The 21,880-nt window shown below is 46.1% G+C and overlaps 1 protein-coding gene across 1 annotated transcript in view; it reads right to left on the bottom strand.

Annotated features, from left to right (window-relative positions):
- Positions 1 to 19,676, bottom strand: part of LOC135539982 (rho guanine nucleotide exchange factor 25-like) — a 68,447-nt gene extending 48,771 nt beyond the window's left edge. The window contains exon 1 of the mRNA XM_064966263.1: positions 19,176 to 19,676. Within this exon, the coding sequence (XP_064822335.1) occupies positions 19,176 to 19,269 (94 nt within the window). The 5' untranslated portion in view covers positions 19,270 to 19,676. The remainder of the gene's footprint in view (positions 1 to 19,175) is intronic.
- Positions 19,677 to 21,880: the final 2,204 nt, after the last annotated feature.

The raw sequence follows: 21,880 nt of genomic DNA, 5'->3' as shown, positions 1-21,880 counted from the left end.
GGTATCACAATTCCAGTGGGTCAGAAGTTTACATACACTAAGTTGACTGTGCCTTTAAACAGCTTGGAAAATTCCAGAAAATTATGTCATGGCTTTAGAAGCTTCTGATAGGCTATATGACACCATTTGAGTCAATTGGAGGTGTACCTGTGGATGTATTTCAAGGCCTACCTTCAAACCAGTGCCTCTTTGCTTGACATCATGGGAAAATCAAAAGATATCAGCCAAGACCTCAGAAAAAAAATTGTAAACCTCCACAGGTCTGGTTCATCCTTGGGAGCAATTTCCAAATGCCTGAAGGTACCTCGTTCATCTGTACAAACAGCAGTATGCAAATATAAACACCATGGTACCACGCAGCCGTCATACCGCTCAGGAAGGAGACGCGTTCTGTCTCCTAAAGATGAACGACTTTGGTGCAAAAAGTGCAAATCAATCACAGAACAACAGCAAAGGACCTTGTGAAGATGCTGGAAGGAGTCCTATATCGACATAACCTGAAAGGAAGAAGCCACTGCTCCAAAACCTCCATATTAAAGCCAGACTACAGTTTGCAACTGCACATGGGGACAAAGATCGTACTTTTTTTGGAAAATGTCCTCTGGTCTGATGAAACAAAAATAGAATTGTTTGGCCATAATGACCATCGTTATGTTCGGAGGAAAAGGGGGGGGGGTTGCAAGCCGAAGAATACCATCCCAATCGTGGAGCACGGGGGTGGCAGCATCATGTTGTTGGGGTGCTTTGCTGCAGGAGGGACTGGTGCACTTCACAAAAGAGATGGCATCGTGAGTGAGGAAAATTATGTGGATATATTGATGCAACATCTCAAGACATCAGTCAGGAAGTTAAAGCTTGGTCGCAAATGGGTCTTCCAAATGAACAATGACCCCAAGCATGCTTCCAAAGTTGTGTAAAAATGGCTTAAAGACAACAAAGTCAAGGTATTGGAGTGGTCATCACAAAGCCCTGACCTCAATCCTATAGGAAATTTATGGACAGAACTGCAAAGCATGTGCGAGCAAGGAGGCCTACAAACCTGTTTCAGTTACACCAGCTCTGTCAGGAGGAATAGGCCAAAATTCACCCAACTTATTGTGGGAAGCTTGTGGAAGGCTACCCAAAATGTTTGACCCAAGTTAAACAATTTAAAGGCAATGCTGCCAAATACTAATTGAGTGTATGTAAACTTCTGACCCACTGGGAATGTGATGAAAGAAATAAAAGCTAAAATAAATCCTTCTCTCTACTATTATTCAGACATTTCACATTCTTAAAATAATGTAGTGATCCTAACGGACCTAAGACCGGGAGTTTTTACTAGGATTAAATGTCAGCAATTCTGAAAAACCGAGTTTAAATGTATTTGGCTAAGGTGTATGTAAACTTCTGACTTCAACTGTATGTGCCTTCAGGCCACTACTCTACTACCACATATCTACAATTCAAAATCCATGTGTACGTGTATGTAGAGTGCATGTCTTATCATGTTTATGTGTCTGTGCCTGTGTGTGTGTCTCTTCACAGTCCCCACTGTATGTTTAAATCTGTTTTTTACATCTGATTCTACTGCTTGCATCAGTTACCTGATGTGGAATAGAGTTCCATGTAGCCATGGCTCTATGTAGTAATGTGCGTCTCCCATAGTCTGTTCTGGACTTTGGAATTGTGAAGAGACATCTGGTTGATGTTGATGCCTGGCCGACGTAAGGCATTAAGCTCTCTAATAGATCAGTGTTATCTTGGTGGTGCAGAAGTGGATCGTATCCGTCAGAAGTCAGTTTGTAACAGCGATGTAGAATATAGAATGTAGATATTCTAAATACGTCTGTGAGACGTCTTGACAATTAGCAAACGATGTCTAAACTGCATCTTCCAGATGCATCATGTATACGTCCGTTGGGCAGAGGAATCTGTGCCATCTGGGTTTGTTGATTCTCTCTCATTTCTTCTGTCTCACACCCACATGCATACGCACACATTTATTCAAACTGCCATATGTCGTTCTCAAGGCATTAAATGCTGAATTTTGTTAGGAATATCCTTCCATCAAAAGGCTTCCCAAGACTCTGTATATTATATTGCTTTATTTCCTGTTATGAAAGGAAAAAGCAACAAGCAAACATTGTGACAACCGACCCCGTACTTTGCAACAAACATTGTGACAACAAACCCCATACTTTGTGACAACCAACCCCACAGTGGGGCTGGTTATCAAAAGTGGACAGAGTGTGTTTGATGGCTTATAACTCCATGTTGTAATACTATATGAGAATAAAGACGGTCCCCAATTCAACCCAATACCTTTCATTCGTTGAAAAGGGTCTTGTAAGATATACTGGTGCTGAGAACTACACATGAGAGTAAAATGTGTGACAAGCAACACTGGTCTCCCCTACAGATTTTTCCATGATGAAAGTAGGGGACTTGATTTCGCCTTATAAGCTGATGACAAAGAGAGAAAATGCAGTGACATCACTGGGCATTCCCCCCCTATTTATGCACACAAATGATTGCATCTCTGACACTGAGGTCACTGACAGACAACAGCTGCTGAACAATGTTCACATTAACACACAGACAGTCACATTACACTTCCTTAGATGAACTGGGAGAAGGGTGGGGGGATAAAGAGAGAGAGGATGAGAGAGTGAGGGAGAGACAGAGAGAAGGGGAAAGAGAGAGAGCGAGAGAGAGAGCGAGAGAGCGAGAGAGAGAGAGAGAGAGAGTCTTGAGATGACTAACAAACACCAGGGGGTTGGGAAGGGAATAGAGGTCAAGGATCAACAGGAAGACACAGAGGAATAGAAAACTACAAGTACGAGGAGAGTGTCCTAAGAGTGGAGGATGGAAAGACAGAGGAGAGAGAAAGTGGAACGGGTAGAAAGGGGGACAGAAAGCTCCAAGAAGAGACAAATCGGACCCTAACACTCAGCCATGTCAATAACACACACACAAAATCAGAACCAGGCTTACCACGGGACAGAGAGAGAGCTAGGAGGGTGGTGGATAAGGAGACCCATTCTCTTTCTCTCTCTCTCTCTCTCTCTCTCTCTCTCTCTCTGAGTATGCACACTTTAATACCATGGTGATGGTGACCTCACTCAGACAGGGTTATTTTAAAACGCCAGGCAGGCAGCGTTAATTATCACTGTCACATTAACACGAGCATTTTCTCACTGTCTGACAGGCGTTATGATAATTACAGTAAAGAAAAATAGGAGCTCATCCAAGAGGAATGGTGGTTGAATACACTGGGGATCTCCATCATGGCCTGGAGATGATGCTGTCCTCCTACATTAACTATTAAATTAGTATATTACGACTCCCTCACGACACAATGCTTGTTAGAGTTATCCCTCTATAGTGTGCACATAAGTTTACAGTGCCTTCTGGAAGTATTCAAACCCCTTGACTCTTTCCACATTTTGCTACCTTACAGCCTTATTCTAAAATTGATTAAATAGTTTTTCCCCCTCTTCAATCTACACACAACACCCCATAATGTCACAACAAAAACAGGTTTTTAGACATTTAACCAAATGTATCAAATATAAATAACTAAAATATATAAATATAAATAACTAAAATAATATATATACATACGTTTTACTCAGTACTTTGTTGAAGAACCTTGGGCAGCGATTACAGCCTCGAGTCTTCTTGGGTATGTCGCTACAAGCTTGGCACACCTGTAATTGGGGAGTTTCTCCCATTCTTCTCTGCAGATCCTCTCAAGCTCTGTCAGGTTGGATGGGGAGCGTTGCTGCACCTTGTAAATAAGGTATTCCTGTTTTTTTTGTTTTTATGTATGCATTTGCTAAAATGTCAAAAAACCTGTTTGGCTTTGTTATTATGGGGTATTGTGTGTTGATTGCTGAGGATTTTATTTATTTAATCCATTTTATATTAAGGCTGTAACATATATATTTTTTGTTTAAAGTCAAGGCGTCTGAATACTTTCCGAAGGCACTAGTCCCTGTCCAAATGTCTGTCTGTGTGTGTATTTACACACACCTTCGATTTGCAGTGTCTCTGTCTCTGCAGGAGGGACAGACCAGCTCTTTAATCATCCCGTCCCCCACACACACACTGGGCAATAAGCTCTCTAATAGATCAGTGATATCTTGGTGGTGCAGAGGTGGATCGTCCCAGTCAGAAGTCAGATTAGAACAGCCTGATGTTCTTTACTGCACTACGGCACAGAGCACTTGTTCATATGGCACCTCCCTGCACTTTGATGAATACAACTGTGTCCGTGTCCCTAGAGGCACCCTATTCCTATGGGTCCTGGTCAAAAGTAATGCACGATATAGGGGATAGGTTGCCATTTGGGACGCAAACCACTTATTTTACAACCTATCACTACCACAATCTAGCCTGTACTGTGAAAGAGACAATTCACTGTCTGTCTGCCGTCTGTCCGTGTTCTCATCATGTTGCTTCCATTACTCTGGATCTATCTCTCCACATGGCTAGCTTAATGCTTTTGATGGCTCATAAACCAAGAGAGATGGCCTTATGATGAGAGCAAAGACAAATCGCCCTCTACACTGACGCTAACTGACACTGGACCAAATGTACTATTGTACGCCTACTCATCTGGCCCAGTGTGAGAATAATTTAATATCAAATCAAATTCATTTATAAAGCCCTTCTTACATCAGCTGATGTCACAAATTGCTGTATAGAAACCCAGCATAAAACCACAAACAGCAAGCAATGCAGGTGTAGAAACCCAGCCTAAAACCCCAAACAACAAGCAATGCAGGTGCAGAAACCCAGCCTAAAACCCCAAACAGCAAGCAATGCAGGTGTAGAAACCCAGCCTAAAACCCCAAACAGCAAGCAATGCAGGTGTAGAAACCCAGCCTAAAACCCCAAACAGCAAGCAATGCAGGTTCAGAAACCCAGCCTAAGACCCCAAACAGCAAGCAATGCAGGTGCAGAAACCCAGCCTAAAACCCCAAACAGCAAGCAATGCAGGTGTAGAAACCCAGCCTAAAACCCCAAACAACAAGCAATGCAGGTGTAGAAACCCAGCCTAAAACCCCAAACAGCAAGCAATGCAGGTGTAGAAACCCAGCCTAAAACCCCAAACAGCAAGCAATGCAGGTGTAGAAACCCAGCCTAAAACTCCAAACAGCAAGCAATGCAGTTGCAGAAACCCAGCCTAAAACCCCAAACAGCAAGCAATGCAGGTGTAGAAACCCAGCCTAAAACCCCAAACAGCAAGCAATGCAGGTGTAGAAACCCAGCCTAAGACCCCAAACAGCAAGCAATGCAGGTGTAGAAATCCAGCCTAAAACCCCAAACAGCAAGCAATGCAGGTGCAGAAACCCAGCCTAAAACCCCAAATAGCAAGCAATGCAGGTGCAGAAGCACGGTTTGTCATGTGTGCCGAATACAACAGATGCTTACTGACAGGCTCTAACCAATAGTGCAAAAAAGGTATTAGATGAACAATAGGTAAGTAAAGAAATAAAACAGTAAAAAGTTAGGCTATATACAGAAGCAAGGCTATAAAAGTAGCGAGGCTACATACAGACACCGGTTAGTCAGGCTGATTGAGGTAGTATGTACATGTAGGTATGATTAAAGTGACAATGCATATATGATGAACAGAGTGTAGCAGTAGCGTAAAAGGGGGGGTTGGCAAGTGGGGGTGGCGGGACACAATGCAGATAGCTCGGTTAGCCAATGTGCAGCTGGTTGGTCGGCCCAATTGAGGTAGTATGTACATGAATGTATAGTTAAAGTGACTCTGCATATATGATAAACATAGAGTAGCAGCAGCGTAAAAAGAGGGGTTTGGTTGGGGGGGGCACACAATGCAGATAGTCTGGGTAGCCATTTGATTACCTGTTCAGCTCGTCTGGGTAGCCATTTGATTACCTGTTCAGTATGGCTTGGGGGTAAAAACTGTTCAGAAGCTTTTTTGTCCTAGACTTGGCTCTCCGGTACCACTTGCCATGCGGGAGTTTAGAGAACAGTCTTTGACAATTTCTAGGGCCTTCCTCTGACACCGCCTGGAGGTCCTGGATGTTAGGCAGCTTAGACCCAAATCAAATCAAATCCAATTTTAGAAGCTGTTTTTCAGTCTCTCGGTCCCCACTTTGATGCACCTGTACTGACCTCACCTTCTGGATGATAGCAGGTTGAACAGGCAGTGGCTCGGGGGGTTGTTGTCTTTGATGATCTTTTTGGCCTTCCTGTGACATCGGGTGGTGTAGGTGTCCTGGAGGGCAGGTAGTCTGCCCCCGGTGATGCGTTGTGCAGACCTCACTACCCTCTGGAGAGCCTTACGGTTATGGGCGGAGCAGTTGCCGTACCAGGCGGTGATACAGCCCGACAGGGTGCTCTCGATTGTGCATCTGTAAAAGCTTGTGAGTGTTTTTGGTGACAAGCCGAATTTCTTCAGCCTCCTGAGGTTGAAGAGGCGCTGCTGCGCCTTCTTCACCACGCTGTCTGTATGGGTGGACCATTTTAGATTGTTTGTGATGTGTACCCAGAGGAACTTAAAACTTTCCACCCTCTCCATTACTGTCCCGTCGATGTGGACCCAGTGATGTACTGGGCCTTACGCACCACCCTCTGTAGTGCCTTGCGGTCGGAGGCCAAGCAATTGCCGTACCAGGCAGTGATGCAACCAGTCAGGATGCTCTCGATGTTGCAGCTGTAGAACCTTTTGAGGATCTCAGGACCCATGCCAAATCTTTTTAGTTTCCTGAGGGGGGAATAGACTTTGTCGTGTCCTCTACTGTCTTGGTGTGTTTGGACCATTCTAGCTTGTTGTTGATGTGGACACCAAGGAACTTGAAGCTCTCAACCTGCTCCACTACAGCCCCGTCGATGAGAAGGGGGGTGTGCTCGGTCCTCCTTTTTCTGTAGTCCACAATCATCTCCTTAGTCTTGGTTAAGTTGAGGGATAGGTTGTTATTCTGGCACCACCCGGGTAGGTCTCTGACCTCCTCCTTATAGGCTGTCTCGTCGTTTTCGGGGATCAGGCTTACCACTGTTGTGTCATCTGCAACTTAATGATGGTGTTGGAGTCGTGCCTGGCCATGCTGTTGTGGGGGAACAGGAGTACAGGAGGGGACTGAGCATGCACCCCTGGGGAGCTCCAGTGTTGAGAATCAGCGTGGCAGATGTGTTGCTACCTACCCTCACCACCTGGGAGTGGCCCGTCAGGAAGTCCCCGATCCAGTTGCAGAGGGAGGTGTTAAGTTCCAGGATCCTTAGCTTAGTGATGAGCTTTGAGGGTACTATGGTGTTGAACGCTGAGCTGTAGTCAATGAATAGCATTCTCACATAAGTGTTCCTTTTATCCAGGTGGGAAAGGGCAGTGTGGAGTACAATGGATATTGCATCATCTGTGGATCTGTTTGGGCGGGATGCAAATGGTGTTGATTTGAGCCATTACCAACCTTTCAAAGCACTTCATGGCTACGGACGTGAGTGCTAAGGGTCTGTAGTCATTTGGGCAGGTTGCCTTTGTGTTCTTGGGCACAGGGACTATGGTGGTCTGCTTGAAACCTGTTGGTATTACAGACCCAATCCGGGACATGTTGAAAATGTCAGTGAAGACACCTGCCAGTTGGTCAGCACATGCCCAGAGCACACGTCCTTGTAATCTGTCTTGCCCCGCAGCCTTGTGTATGTTGACCTGTTTAAAGGTCTTACTCACTCCCTAGAAATATAATTTGTCACACACACAACAATGAAAACGTGTACATTTTTTGGGCTGTTGATAAAGTATACATATACAGTTTATCCGGAAAGTATTCAGACCCCTTAACTTTTTCCACATTTTGTTACGTTACAGCCTTATTCTAAAATAGATTTAATTGTTTTTCCCCCCTCGTTACTACACGCAATACCCCATAAAGACAAAGCCAAAACAGGGTTTTAGACACTTTTGCAAATGTATTAAAAAAAATGAACACTGAAATATCACATTTACGTAAGGATTCAGACCCTTTATTCAGTACTTTGTTGAAGCACCTTTGGCAGCGATTACACCCCCAAGCCTTCTTGGGTATGACGCTACAAGCTTGGCACACCTTTATTTTAGGTGTTTCTCCCACTCTTCTCTGCAGATACTCTCAAACCCTGTTACTGTAGCTTGGATGGGAGCATTGCTGCACACTTATTTTCTGGTCTCTCCAGAGATGTTCGATCGGGTTTAAGTCCGGGCTCTAGCTAGTTCACTCAAGGACATTCAGAGACTTGTCCCGAAACCTCTCCTGCGTTGCCTTGGCTGTGTGCTTAGGGTGGTTCTCCTGTTGGAAGGTGAACCTTCGCCCCAGTCGGAGGTCCTGAGCCCTCTGGCACAGGTTTTCATCAAGGATCTCTCTGTACTTCGCTCTGTTCGTCTTTCCCTCAATCATGACTAGTCTCACAGTCCCTGCTGCTGAAAAACATCCCCACAGCATGATGATGCCACCACCATGCTTCACCGTAGGGATGGTGCCAGGTTTCCTCCAGACGTGACACTTGGCATTCAGGCCAAAGAGTTCAATCTTGGTTTCATCAGACCAGAGAATCTGGTTTCTTATGGTCTGAGAGTCTTTAGGTGCCTTTTGGCAAACTCCAAGCGGGCTGTCATGTGCCTTTTACTGAGGAGGGGCTTCCGTCTGGCCACTCTACCATAAAGGCCTGATTGGTGGAGTGCTGCAGAGATGGTTGTCCTTCCAGAAGGTTCTACCATCTCCACACAGGAACTCTGGAGCTCGTCAAAGTGACCATCAGGTTCTTGGTCACCTCCCTGACCAAGGCCCTTTTCCTCCCGTTGCTCAGTTGGCTAGGCGGCCAGCTCTCGGAAGGGTCTTGGTGGTTCCAAACTTTTTCCATTTAAAAACGATGGAGGCTACTGTCTTCTTGGGGACCTTCAATGCTGCAGACATTTTTTGGTAACCTTTCCCCAGATCTGTGCCTTGACATATTCCTGTCTCAGAACTCCATGGAAAATTCCTTCAACCTCATGGCTGTAATGTAACAAAATCTGGAAAAAGTGAAGGTGTCTGAATACTTTCGAATGCACTGCAGATCATCTCTATACTGACATGTTAAAAAGTTAACACGCGCACCCCAAATAGGTTGTTAGAGCAGCAGTTTGTGTGCATGCATGTATGCATGTGTGTGTATGTGTGTGTATGTGTGTGCTGGATTTTATTTGAGGATGTGTGCAGGAAGGATGGAGGACTAGACGGATGTAATCCTCAGTCAGCCAGGCAGCAGATCTGCCTCGAGCCTGAGCACCTTTATATTTAGCCAGCGGTAAATTAGGAAATGAATCAAAACAGCGCTGGCAGAGAGAGAGAGATTATCTCTACACTGTATAAACACACTTAAACATGTACACACACACACAGCCGTGGTTACAAGAGTAATAACATTTGCCTGGTTACTGTATTAGAAATGAATGTGTCTGCTTTGGCAGGGAGGGAGCTCTGTGACATCTTAAACTCATGGAGAGGAGAGCTCTCCTGTACGGCTCCTTTGCCAGGGCAGGATCCCGGCACTGCTATACGGTGCCAAAGGCAGAGCTTTGATGACATGAGAGGACCTCTAGTCAAAACGAGGAGAGAGTATCACACTGGTCAAAGCTCTATGTTCTATTTAAACTCTAGTAAAGTCCACAGCATACTAATAGACCACAGTGGTCAGCAACCTATTATGTTATTTGCCCCAATAACCAACTGTTTGACGTAAAGATATATGTGCCTCAGAACTGGACGGTTGCCACACCACAGAACCTGTAGCCCCAAAGTTAGAGCACATAAGCATTTTTCTATCCACCAGTCATCAGCTCTGGGCTTCTGTGGACAGTCAGAAAATAATGAACATAACATTTCTTCACCACAGGGGGGGGGTTACTTTTTTTGGGGTGAAGGAATGTAGGCAGAGTGACTCTGTGACTCAAGCGTTTCCATGATCCAATGATCCGAGAGCAGCACATTCCGAGACACTGCAGAGTTCCAGATGCGAGCATATCGCTGACTCTGTGTGTGTCTGTTTAGACCCTCCATCACTGAGCAGCGTCACAGCATCTATGTAAACGCTCCATCCCTGATCAGAGTCACAGCATCTATGTAAACGCTCCATCCCTGATCAGAGTCACAGCATCTATGTAAACGCTCCATCCCTGATCAGAGTCACAACATCTATGTAAACGCTCCATCCCTAATCAGAGTCACAGCATCTATGTAAACGCTCCATCCCTGATCAGAGTCACAGCATCTATGTAAACGCTCCATCCCTGATCAGAGTCACAGCATCTATGTAAACACAGCATCCATCCCCCTGATCAGAGTCACAGCATCTATCTAAAAACACAGCTCCATCATCCTGATCAGAGTCACAGCATCTATCTAAACGCTCCGTCCCTGATCAGAGTCACAGCATCTATGTAAACGCTCCATCCCTGATCAGAGTCACAGCATCTATGTAAACGCTCCATCCCTGATCAGAGTCACAGCATCTATGTATCCATCCCTGATCAGAGTCAAGCATCTATGTAAACGCTCCGTCCCTGATCAGAGTCACAGCATGTAAATGCATCAGAGTCACAGCATCTATGTAAACGCCCCATCCCTGATCAGAGTCACATCTATGTAAATGCTCCATCCCTGATCAGAGTTACAGCATCTATGTAAATGCTCCATCCCTGATCAGAGTCACAGCATCTATGTAAACGCTCCGTCCCTGATCAGAGTCACAGCATCTATGTAAACTCTCCGTCCCTGATCAGAGTCACAGCATCTATGTAAACGCCCCATCCCTGATCAGAGTCACAGCATCTATGTAAATGCTCCATCCCTGATCAGAGTTACAGCATCTATGTAAATGCTCCGTCCCTGATCAGAGTCACAGCATCTATGTAAACGCCCCATCCCTGATCAGAGTCACAGCATCTATGTAAATGCTCCGTCCCTGATCAGAGTCACAGCATCTATGTAAACGCCCCATCCCTGATCAGAGTCACAGCATCTATGTAAACGCCCCATCCCTGATCAGAGTCACAGCATCTATGTAAACGCCCCATCCCTGATCAGAGTCACAGCATCTATGTAAACGCCCCATCCCTGATCAGAGTCACAGCATCTATGTAAACGCCCCATCCCTGATCAGAGTTACAGCATCTATGTAAATGCTCCATCCCTGATCAGAGTCACAGGGCTCTATTTTCGACTGTCTTTAAGGCAGAGCTAATGTCAAGCGATTTGCAATTTCGACTTGTACATTTTCCATCCCTTTGCACCACGGTTGGAAAGGTGTCAGTGACTTCAGGTAGTCTGTTTAGGAACATCTAGTTATTTACTAAAAAGACTGGTTATTGGTTTTATTTATAATTTTGTTTAAAAAATGCATTTTTAACTTTCCTCTGTTGGACCTAACTGTCAAATCGCGGGAATTTGTCAACGGTGCTGAATCCACTTGTCGGCTAATTGACTTTAGTTTGTTTACCTTTCAGGTGGCAAACTCACTGCTAGCCATATCAACGGCAATGGTAGGCTATAGCGATATACATTTGGGGGCAGTGAGTGAACATTCCCCCTTTCTCTTTATATTGTATCTTTTTCCAGCTCCTGTGAAAAGTTTGGCTTTGGCTTAAACCCTCCATATACCTTGTCTTAATATTATAGGACCACGGGAGGAATTATGTTGCCTGTAACTATATTTAAACATAGCCTATTTAAAACAAGTTGTTGTTTTATAAGTTTTATAAGAATTTGATTAGAATTGTTCACCATCTTGCTTATTGACAACGTTTGGCAAGTCCATAGCTCAGACATAATGCATTTTACAGTAGGCCTATATCAGTGTGAATGCTATGTTTAACTATATATTTCAATATTGAAGCCATGAAATTACTTAGAAAAACGTGGACAGTAAACATGTTTAACATATTAAAAAAATATATGGAATAGGCTTAGATTTTGTTTCTGTCGGCTATTTAACTAACTACTGTAGGCTATAACGAACTTGTTATGAACTTGAGTGAAGACCCAAAAGCGGTTTTAACAGAAAACAGAGTTCTTTAATGAAAAAACAGGAATGGCATAAATCCTCTTCCAACGTTGTCAGCGGAACAAAAAGAACGTTAGTATAGTGCAGGTTGCACCTGCCAGGCAGACTCCGACAGGACAGGACAAGGTGGAAGCAAACGAGACGACAGCTTGCTTCTGGCATCAAAAAACACAAACAAGAATCAGACACTGAAAGTAGCAGGAACAGAGAAAGAAATAGAGACCTAATCAGAGGGGAAGAGAGAACAGGTGTGAAAGAGTGAATGAGCTAGTTAGAGGAGATGTAAAACAGCTGAAGAATGAGAGACAGAGAAGGTAACCTAAAAAGACCAGCAGAGAGAGAGAATGAAGAGAAAGGACAGGAACAGACATAACAAGACATGACAGTACCCCCCCACTCACCGAGCGCCTCCTGGCGCACTCGAGCTGGAAACCTGGCGGCAACGGAGGAAATCATCGATCAGCGAACGGTCCAGCACGTCCCGAGAGGGAACCCAACTCCTCTCCTCAGGACCGTACCCCTCCCAATCCACTAGGTACTGATGACCACGGCCCCGAGGGCGCATGTCCAAAATCTTACGAACCCTGTAGATGGGTGCGCCCTCGACAAGGATGGGGGGAGGGACGAAAGAACGGGCTTAACACAGGAGACATGGAAGACCGGGTGAACGCGACGAAGATAGCGCGGGAGAAGAAGTCGCACTGCGACAGGATTAATGACCTGGGAAATACGGAACGGACCAATGAACCGCGGGGCCAACTTGCGAGAAGCTGTCTTAAGGGGAAGGTTCTGAGTGGAGAGCCATACTCTCTGACCGCAACAATATCTAGGACTCTTGGTCCTACGCTTTAGCGGCCCTCACAGTCTGCGCCCTATTACGGCAAAGTGCCGACCTGACCCCCTTCCAGGTGCGCTCGCAACGCTGGACAAAAGCCTGAGCGGAGGGGACGCAGGACTCGGCGAGCTGAGATGAGAACAGCGGAGGCTGGTACCCGAGGCTACACTGAAAAGGGGATAGACCGGTAGCAGACGAGGGAAGCGAGTTGTGGGCGTACTCTGCCCAGGGAGCTGTTCTGACCAAGACGCAGGGTTACGAAAAGAAAGACTGCGTAAAATGCGACCCACAGTCTGATTGGCCCGTTCGGCTTGACCGTTAGACTGGGGATGAAAGCCGGACGAGAGACTGTTTTTCAAACGGCAAAACTCCCTCCAAAATTGAGACGTGAACTGCGGGCCTCTGTCGGAAACGACGTCAGACGGAAGGCCATGAATTCGGAAAACATTCTCGATAATGATCTGAGCCGTCTCCTTAGCAGAAGGGAGCTTATCGAGAGGAATGAAATGAGCCGCCTAGAGAATCTATCGACAACCGTAAGAATAACTGTCTTCCCCGCTGATGAAGGCAGTCCGGTGATAAAATCTAAAGCGATGTGAGACCACGGTCGAGAGGGAATGGGAAGCGGTCTGAGACGGCCGGCAGGAGGAGAGTTCCCAGATTTAGTCTGCGCGCAGACCGAACAAGCGCGACAAATCGACGCGTCACGTTCCCGAGTGGGCCACCAGAAACGCTGGCGAATGGAAGCGATGTACCCCGAACGCCGGGGTGGCCGGCTAACTTGGCAGAGTGGGCCCACTGAAGAACGGCCGGACGTGTAGGAACGGGATTTTAGAAGGTTCCTAGGACAAGCTCGCAGCGACGGAGTGTGAGGAGTGCTTGCTTTACCTGCCTCTCAATTCCCCAGACAGTCAACCCGACAACGCGCCCCTCAGGGAGAATCCCATCGGGGTCGGTGGAGACCTCAGAAGAACTGAAGAGACGAGATAAAGCATCAGGTTTGGTGTTTTTTGAGCCCGGACGATAAGAAATAACAAACTCGAAACGAGCGAAAAACAGAGCCCAACGAGCCTGACGCGCATTAAGTCGTTTGGCTGAACGGATGTACTCAAGGTTCCTATGGTCAGTCCAAACGACAAAAGGAACGGTCGCCCCCTCCAACCACTGTCGCCATTCGCCTAGGGCTAAGCGGATGGCGAGCAGTTCGGTTACCAACATCATAGTTACGTTCTGACGGCGATAAGCGATGAGAGAAAAACGCGCAAGGATGGACCTTGCCGTCAGAGAAGAGCGCTGAGAAAGAATGGCTCCCACGCCCACCTCTGACGCGTCAACCTCAACAACAAACTGTCTAGAGATGTCAGGTGTAACAAGAATAGGTGCGGATGTAAAACGATTCTTAAGAAGATCAAAAGCTCCCTGGGCGGAAACGGACCACTTAAAGCACGTCTTAACAGAAGTAAGGGCTGTGAGAGGAGCTGCCACCTGACCGAAATTACGGATGAAACGACGGTAGAAATTAGCGAAGCCCAGAAAGCGCTGCAGCTCGACGCGTGACTTAGGAACGGGCCAATCAATGACAGCCTGGACCTTAGCGGGATCCATCTTAATGCCCTCAGCGGAAATAACGGAACCGAGAAAAGGGACAGAGGCGGCATGAAAAATGCACTTCTCAGCCTTCACATAAAGACAGTTCTCCAAAAGGCGCTGGAGGACGCGTCGCACGTGCTGAACATGAATCGAGAGAGACGGAGAAAAAATCAGGATATCATCCATGTAAACGAAAACAAAAATGTTCAGCATGTCTCTCAGGACGTCGTTAACTAGTGCCTGAAAGACAGCTGGAGCGTTAACGAGGCCGAAAGGAAGAACCCGGTATTCAAAGTGCCCTAACGGAGTGTTAAACGCCGTCTTCCACTCGTCCCCCTCCCTGATGCGCACGAGATGGTAGGCGTTACAAGGTCCAATTTGGTGAAAAACCTGGCTCCCTGCAGGATCTCGAAGGCTGAAGACATAAGAGGAAGCGGATAACGATTCTTAACAGTTATGTCATTCAGCCCTCGATAATCCACGCATGGGCGCAGGGACCCGTCCTTCTTCTGAACAAAAAAAAACCCCGCTCCGGCGGGAGAGGAGGAGGAGACAATGGTACCGGCGTCGAGCGAAACAAACAAATAATCCTCGAGAGCCTTACGTTCGGGAGCCGACAGAGAGTATAATCTACCCCGGGGGGGAGTAGTTCCCGGAAGGAGATCAATACTACAGTCATACGACCGGTGTGGAGGGAGAGAAGTGGCCTTGGAACGACTGAACACCGTGCGCAGATCGTGATACTCCTCCGGCACCCCTGTCAAATCGCCAGGCTCCTCCTGTGAAGTAGAGAGAGGAAACAGGAGGGATAGCAGACATTAAACAGGTTACATGACAAGAAACATTCCAGGATAGGATAGTATTACTAGACCAATTAATAGAAGGGTTATGGCGCACTAGCCAGGGATGACCCAAAACAACAGGTGTAAAAGGTGAACGAAAAATTAAAAAAGAAATGGTTTCGCTATGATTACCAGAGACAGTGAGGGTTAAAGGCAGCGTCTCACGCTGAATCTTGGGGAGAGAACTACCATCTAAAGCGAACAAGGCCCTGGGCTCCCTAACTGACTGAGAGGAATGTCATGTTCCCGAGCCCAGGTCTCGTCCATAAAACAGCCCTCCGCCCCAGAGTCTATCAAGGCACTGCAGGAAGCAGATGAACCGGGCCAGCGGAGATGGACCGGAAAGGTAGTGCGTGATCCAGAAGGAGAGGCCTGAGTAGTTGCGCTCACCAGTAGCCCTCCTCTTACTGATGAGCTCTGGCTTTTACTGGACATGAGGTGACAAAATGACCAGCGGAGCCGCAGTAGAGACAGAGGCGATTGGTGATTCTCCGTTCCCTCTCCTTGGCCGAGATGTGAATACCCCCAGCTGCATAGGCTCAGCATCCGAGCCGGCGGAGGAGGGAGGCAGTGATGCGGCAGGTGGCAGTGATGTGGAGAGGGGAGCAACGGAGAACGTGAGCTCCTTTTCACGAGCTCGGCGACGAAGATCAAACCGTCGCTCTATGCGAATCGAGAGCTATTAAGGAGTCCAGACTGGAAGGAACCTCCCGGGAGAGGATCTCATCCTTAACCTCGACGTGGAGACCCTCCAGAAAACGATCGAGCAAAGCCGGCTCGTTCCAGTCACTAGAGGCAGCGAGAGTGCGAAACTCAATAGAATAATCCGTTATGGATCTATTCCCCTGACATAGGGAAGACAGGGCCCTGGAAGCCTCCTGAACGGTCAAAAACCCGTATCATCTCCTCCTTAAAGTCCTGATACTGGTTAATACACTCAGCCCTCGCCTCCCAGACTGCCGTGCCCCACTCACGTGCCCGTCCGGTAAGGAGAGAAATGACGTGGCGATGCGGGCTGCGCTCCTGGAGTAAGTGTTGGGCTGGAGAGAGAACACCACATCACACTGAGTGAGGAATGAGCGGCACTCAGTGGGCTCCCCAGAGTAACACGGCGGGTTGTTGATCCTGGGCTCCGGAGACTCGGAAACCCTGGAAGTGGGCGGTGGATCGAGGTGGAGTTGGTGAACCTGTCTTGTGAGGTCGGAGACTTGGACGGCCAGGGTCTCAACGGCATGTTGAGCAGCAGACAATTCCTCCTCGTGTCTGCCTAGCATCGCTCCCTGGATCTCGACGAGTGAAAAGGGTCCGGAGCCGCTGGGTCCATTCTTGGTCTGATTCTTCTGTTATGAACTTGAGTGAAGACCCAAAAGCGGTTTTAACAGAAAACAGAGTTCTTTAATGAAAAAACAGGAATGGCATAAATCCTCTTCCAACGTTGTCAGCGGAACAAAAAGAACGTTAGTATAGTGCAGGTTGCACCTGCCAGGCAGACTCCGACAGGACAGGACAAGGTGGAAGCAAACGAGACGACAGCTTGCTTCTGGCATCAAAAAACACAAACAAGAATCAGACACTGAAAGTAGCAGGAACAGAGAAAGAAATAGAGACCTAATCAGAGGGGGAAGAGAGAACAGGTGTGAAAGAGTGAATGAGCTAGTTAGAGGAGATGTAAAACAGCTGAAGAATGAGAGACAGAGAAGGTAACCTAAAAAGACCAGCAGAGAGAGAGAATGAAGAGAAAGGACAGGAACAGACATAACAAGACATGACAGAACTAATGCACATAGCATCTCTAAACAACTCAGCTGCCAGGAAGCATCTCTAAACAACTCAGCTGCCAGGACAAAATTGGAAACAACTCAATTGGCTAGTTCAGCTATCTGTCAAAAAATAGGCAGATTGTAACTTGATCCTACTGCTACGATTGTATAGGTTTATCTAGCCAGATAGCTAGCATAGTAGCTAGATAGCTAACACCACAGATGAAAGGATTAGTTATCCTACTCTTTCCTAACAAGCTATCTGCTTAGCTAGTTTGCTTATTGGATGCATGTCCGGGCACGTACACAAGTCTCATTATTAGTGAATTAACTAAACTAATATTTGTAAAAGGAGTTCAATTTCTGAATACTGCACTTTTCTGTTGGAGAATGAGATCGCTTGCTGCTGCTTATTCTCCCAGCTAGATATTCCTCGGCATTCTGCAGTGTTTGTGACTTAGGCGATGAGTGGCGGCTGGCACAACAGCAGCCTTGCTGTGTAGAGGGACTATAGGCAAAACCTATAGAGAATGGCTGATAGACTCGAAGTGGGATATTATCTCGGCCGATTATTGGTCGTTCTCTACTTAAAACGTGTTTATTAATCAAAACAGAGACCTTTCACACCACCACACCAATCATCCCCACTGTGAAAATAACAAAAATATTTCTGACACACCCTCAGATCCTATAGCTCTATCGCTAGATAGATAGTTAGGTTTGTTAAAATAGAGCCCACAGTGTATATGTAAACCCTACAAAAAAAGGGGGGCAATGCAAATAGTCAGGGTAGACATTTGGTTAACTATTCAGCAGTCTTATGGCTTAGGGGTAGAAGCTGTTAAGGAGCCTTTTGGACCTAGACTTGGCTCTCCGGTTCCGCTTGCCGTGCGGTAGCAGAAAGAACAGTCTATGACTAGGGTGGCTGGAGTCTTTGACAATTTTTAGGGCCTTCCTCTGACACCGCCTGGTATAGAAGTCCTGGATGGCAGGAATCTTGGCCCCGGTAATGTACTGGGCCGTACGCACTACCCTCTGTAGCATCTTGCGGTTGGATGCCGAGCAGTTGCCATACCAGGCAGTGATGCAACCATGCTCTCGATGGTGCAGCTGTAGAACTTTTTGAGGATCTGGGGACCCATGCCAAATTTTATCAGTCTCTTGAGGGGGAAAAAGCGTTGTCGTAACCTCTTCACGACTGTCTTGGTGTGTTTGGGCCATGATAGTTGTGTGGACACCAAGGAACTTGAAGCCAATAAACTTAAACCCAATAGCTAACTTTATATATAACCTAACTGATATTCTCTCTAACACTATGTCTAAAATGATATATTTTCACACACTGCACAGCTCACAGCATGCGACTAGCACTGTGTCTCCTGCAAACACCAGAGGAGAGCAAACACATCCAGGACCCAAATGTGTTTCATTTAATTTCCTTTGGAGGAGTTGGAGTCTGAGCAAAGAGCAAAACATCACTATCAATTCTCCTCTACTGTCTCTGCCCATAGAGAGAGCAGGAGAGAAGAGTACAAAGGAATGAGGAGCCAAGGGTAAGAAGGACAGACAGACTGATACAAAAAGAGAATGAAAGTGTAGGAGAAAGATGGAGAGAATTGCCCTCAAAAAGAAAGTGAAGTCATAAGAAAAGCGGTATTCAGATTCCATTGGGTTCAGGGGGAGGTTTACGCTCAGAGTTGGTGAGTAAAGTTGAGGCTGTAAGAGGTCCCAAATCAGTAGCAATGCATCAGTAAAAGTGACACACACCATCTCTGTCTCAATATCTGGTCACAGAACAACAGCATGGGACAGTGGAGAAGAGTAAGCTACACTTAATGGTGCCCCTTTACTAGTGTTACCTGGCCTGAAAACAGATTGAATATCAACCAACAAACGATTGAGCTCTGCTGATTCTCTTGCATCATCTGATCTCACTTTTATCACTTTTAATCTCCTGCCATCCATCTCGGAGCGAAAAACACAAACTTCACGACTGCACAGACCACCTGACGTATAACTGGGAAAGCAAACTAAACTCCCATCTCATCTGAGACCAGTAAAGTGAAGAGAAGTAGCTAGGTTAAAATGATGGACATAATGTAGAGATGTACCAACCTCGGACGCGGGCATAGCAGCAGCCACACATGGCCAGCACTTTTCGGAACAGGTGTTGACATCCGCATCCCCGCTGATGGTGACCCCCCTTCATGCTGATTCACTACTGCTTGTCCCGAAAAGTCCAGGGACGGGCATGGCACAGGACACACACACTCACCCACAAATACACAAACGCATTCCTGTGGTAATCCCCAGAAGAGATCAGTATTTAAACAAATCTGAGAATAGGAAAGAAAGCTTGTTCCACTCTCTGTTAAGTCACAAAGCAGGAGGAGGATATCCAAAGACGAGATGTGTAAAAGTGAAAGAGGGAGGGAGAGAGACGTGGAGAAACAATATGCTTTCCACGACTCACTGAGCACTCTCTGTGGTTAGATAGTGGGCTAACATTCTGTATGTGAGAGAGAGAGAGAGAGAGAGAGAGAGAGAGAGAGAGAGAGAAAAATATATATATAAGGAGAGAGAGAAATATAAGGAGAGAGAGAGGCAGGAAGAGGAGATGGGATGGAGAGAGGAAAGGTAGGTGGAGTCTACAGCTCTGCTCGCTGGCTATTCCAGCATGTAGTTCCCTCCTCCCCTTGTTTTCTCCTCTCTTTTTTATCCTTCCCATTCTACCTCACCACACCATACAGGTTTCATTCTCATTCACCCAGGGTCTGCTTCTCTCACCCAGACATTACCTTGGCAGCCCTGCCTCACTCTTTCTCTTCCTATGTCCTCCATTTGTGGAAAGTATATGTTGTTTATAATACTCATTGTTAATTGGCCTTATGGTATACCTGTTTACTGTATACTTTCTGTCCTCCTTTATTCCTGGTAGTGTTGTTAAGGTCTCCATGTAAGTGCATATATCTTTGCCTAAATGTTTGATTAGAGTATAAGGAATGATACAGTTCAATATTTATAACTGGGTGTATATAAAATGTCTAGTCCAGGGCGACATCTTTGAGGAGGCTCATTTATTTACAGACGCTTGAATGTAAACATGTGCGCATATCAATAGCATTCAGCGGCACACACACATAGGTGCACACACACACAAGTTTAACACAGGCATGCACAAACCCTAATACACACAAACAAAGATAACCACATAGTTCACACACTCACAGACACACTAACACATACTTGACTTGAGTGGGAGGGCAACTAAAAAAACGATGGGAACGACTTGGGCTTTCAGTGACATTTTTTTTGCGCTTTTTTTCTGAGGTCCTAAGAAAGGACAATGACAAGTGGGAAACATGGTACTGATTAAATCAGAGAACAGCAACATAGTATCAGACCAAGGCAGGCCTCAAAGAAGTCATCAACATAGAACCCATGAAACAGTTAAACAGATCAAATAAGAGATGATAGGGAGGGAAAAAGTGAAAGAGAGAGGACAGAAGAGAGCAATGTATGGGGTGACATGGTTACATTAAAGTGGAGCAGAAATAATGCTGATTGCCCAGCCTGTGCCAACCATGCCAATGCTCAGGCGTGTCCCAAATGCACCCTACTCCCTTTATAGAACACTACGTTTAACCAGGGCCCATAGAGCACTGGTCAAATGAAATGTTCTATATGGATGGAATTAGGGTGCCATTTGGGATGCTCAGCCTGATTACCACCAACCACCATAACTGACTGCACTGCATACCAACCAGCCCATTCACTCACTCTGTACCACTCACATCACTCTCTCTCATCTCTTTCACATCTCTCTCTCATCTCTTGCAATCCATTTTCTACTCTCATTTCTTTTCCATCCATTTTGTATATAGTTCTCTCACTCATTTTCCACTGTTCTATCATGCCTTTTAGATATGTTTTGTTTTTTATTTACAGAGCAATTAAATGTGTCAGTTCAAGACCCTGGTGAGGACGATGAGCACGCCGAGGAGCTTCCCTGAGACGGTTTTTGACAATTTGTGCAGAAATTCATTGGTTGTGCAAACCCACAGTTTCATCAGCTGTCTGGGTGGCTGGTCTCAGAGGATCCCACAGGTGAAGAAGCAGGATGTAGAGGTCCTGGGCTGGTATGGTTACATCTGGTCTGCAGTTGTGAGGCACCAACTTCTCTGGCAACAGCTCTGGTGGACATTCCTGCAGTCAGCATGCCAATTGCAGGCTCCCTGAAAACATGAGACATCTGTGGCATTGTGTTGTGTGACAAAACTGCACATTTTAGAGTGGCCTGTTATTGTCTCCAGCACAAGGTGCACCTGTGTAATAATCATGCTGTTTAATCAGCTTCTTGATATGCCACACCTGTCAGGTGGATGGATTATCTTGGCAAAGGAGAAATGCTCCCTAGCAGGAATGTTAACAAATTTGTGCAAAAAATGTGAGGGAAATAATATGTTTGTGCATGTGGGACATTTTATTTCAGCTCATGAAACATTTTTATTTTACCTTTATTTAACTAGGCAAGTCAGTTTGGGACAAATTCTTATTTTCAATGACAGCCTAGGAACAGTGGGTTAACTTCCTTGTTCAGGAGGAGAATAACATATTTTCACCTTGTCAGCTCAGGAATTTGATCTTGCAAACTTTCAGTTACTAGTCCAATACTCTAACCACTAGGCTACCTGCCACCCCAACATGGGACCAACACATTACATTTTGCTTTTATATTTTTGCTCAGTATATATCCATCCTCTTTCTATCTCACTTACTCTCTCTTTTGACTGTCTCGTTCATGGGTGGACAATTACAAT

Source organism: Oncorhynchus masou, chromosome 5, assembly GCF_036934945.1.
Source record: "Oncorhynchus masou masou isolate Uvic2021 chromosome 5, UVic_Omas_1.1, whole genome shotgun sequence".
In the NCBI taxonomy this organism is placed as follows: domain Eukaryota; kingdom Metazoa; phylum Chordata; class Actinopteri; order Salmoniformes; family Salmonidae; genus Oncorhynchus; species Oncorhynchus masou.
The sequence above is the reverse complement of the archived record's forward strand: the minus strand, read 5'-3'. Positions and strand labels throughout refer to the sequence as shown.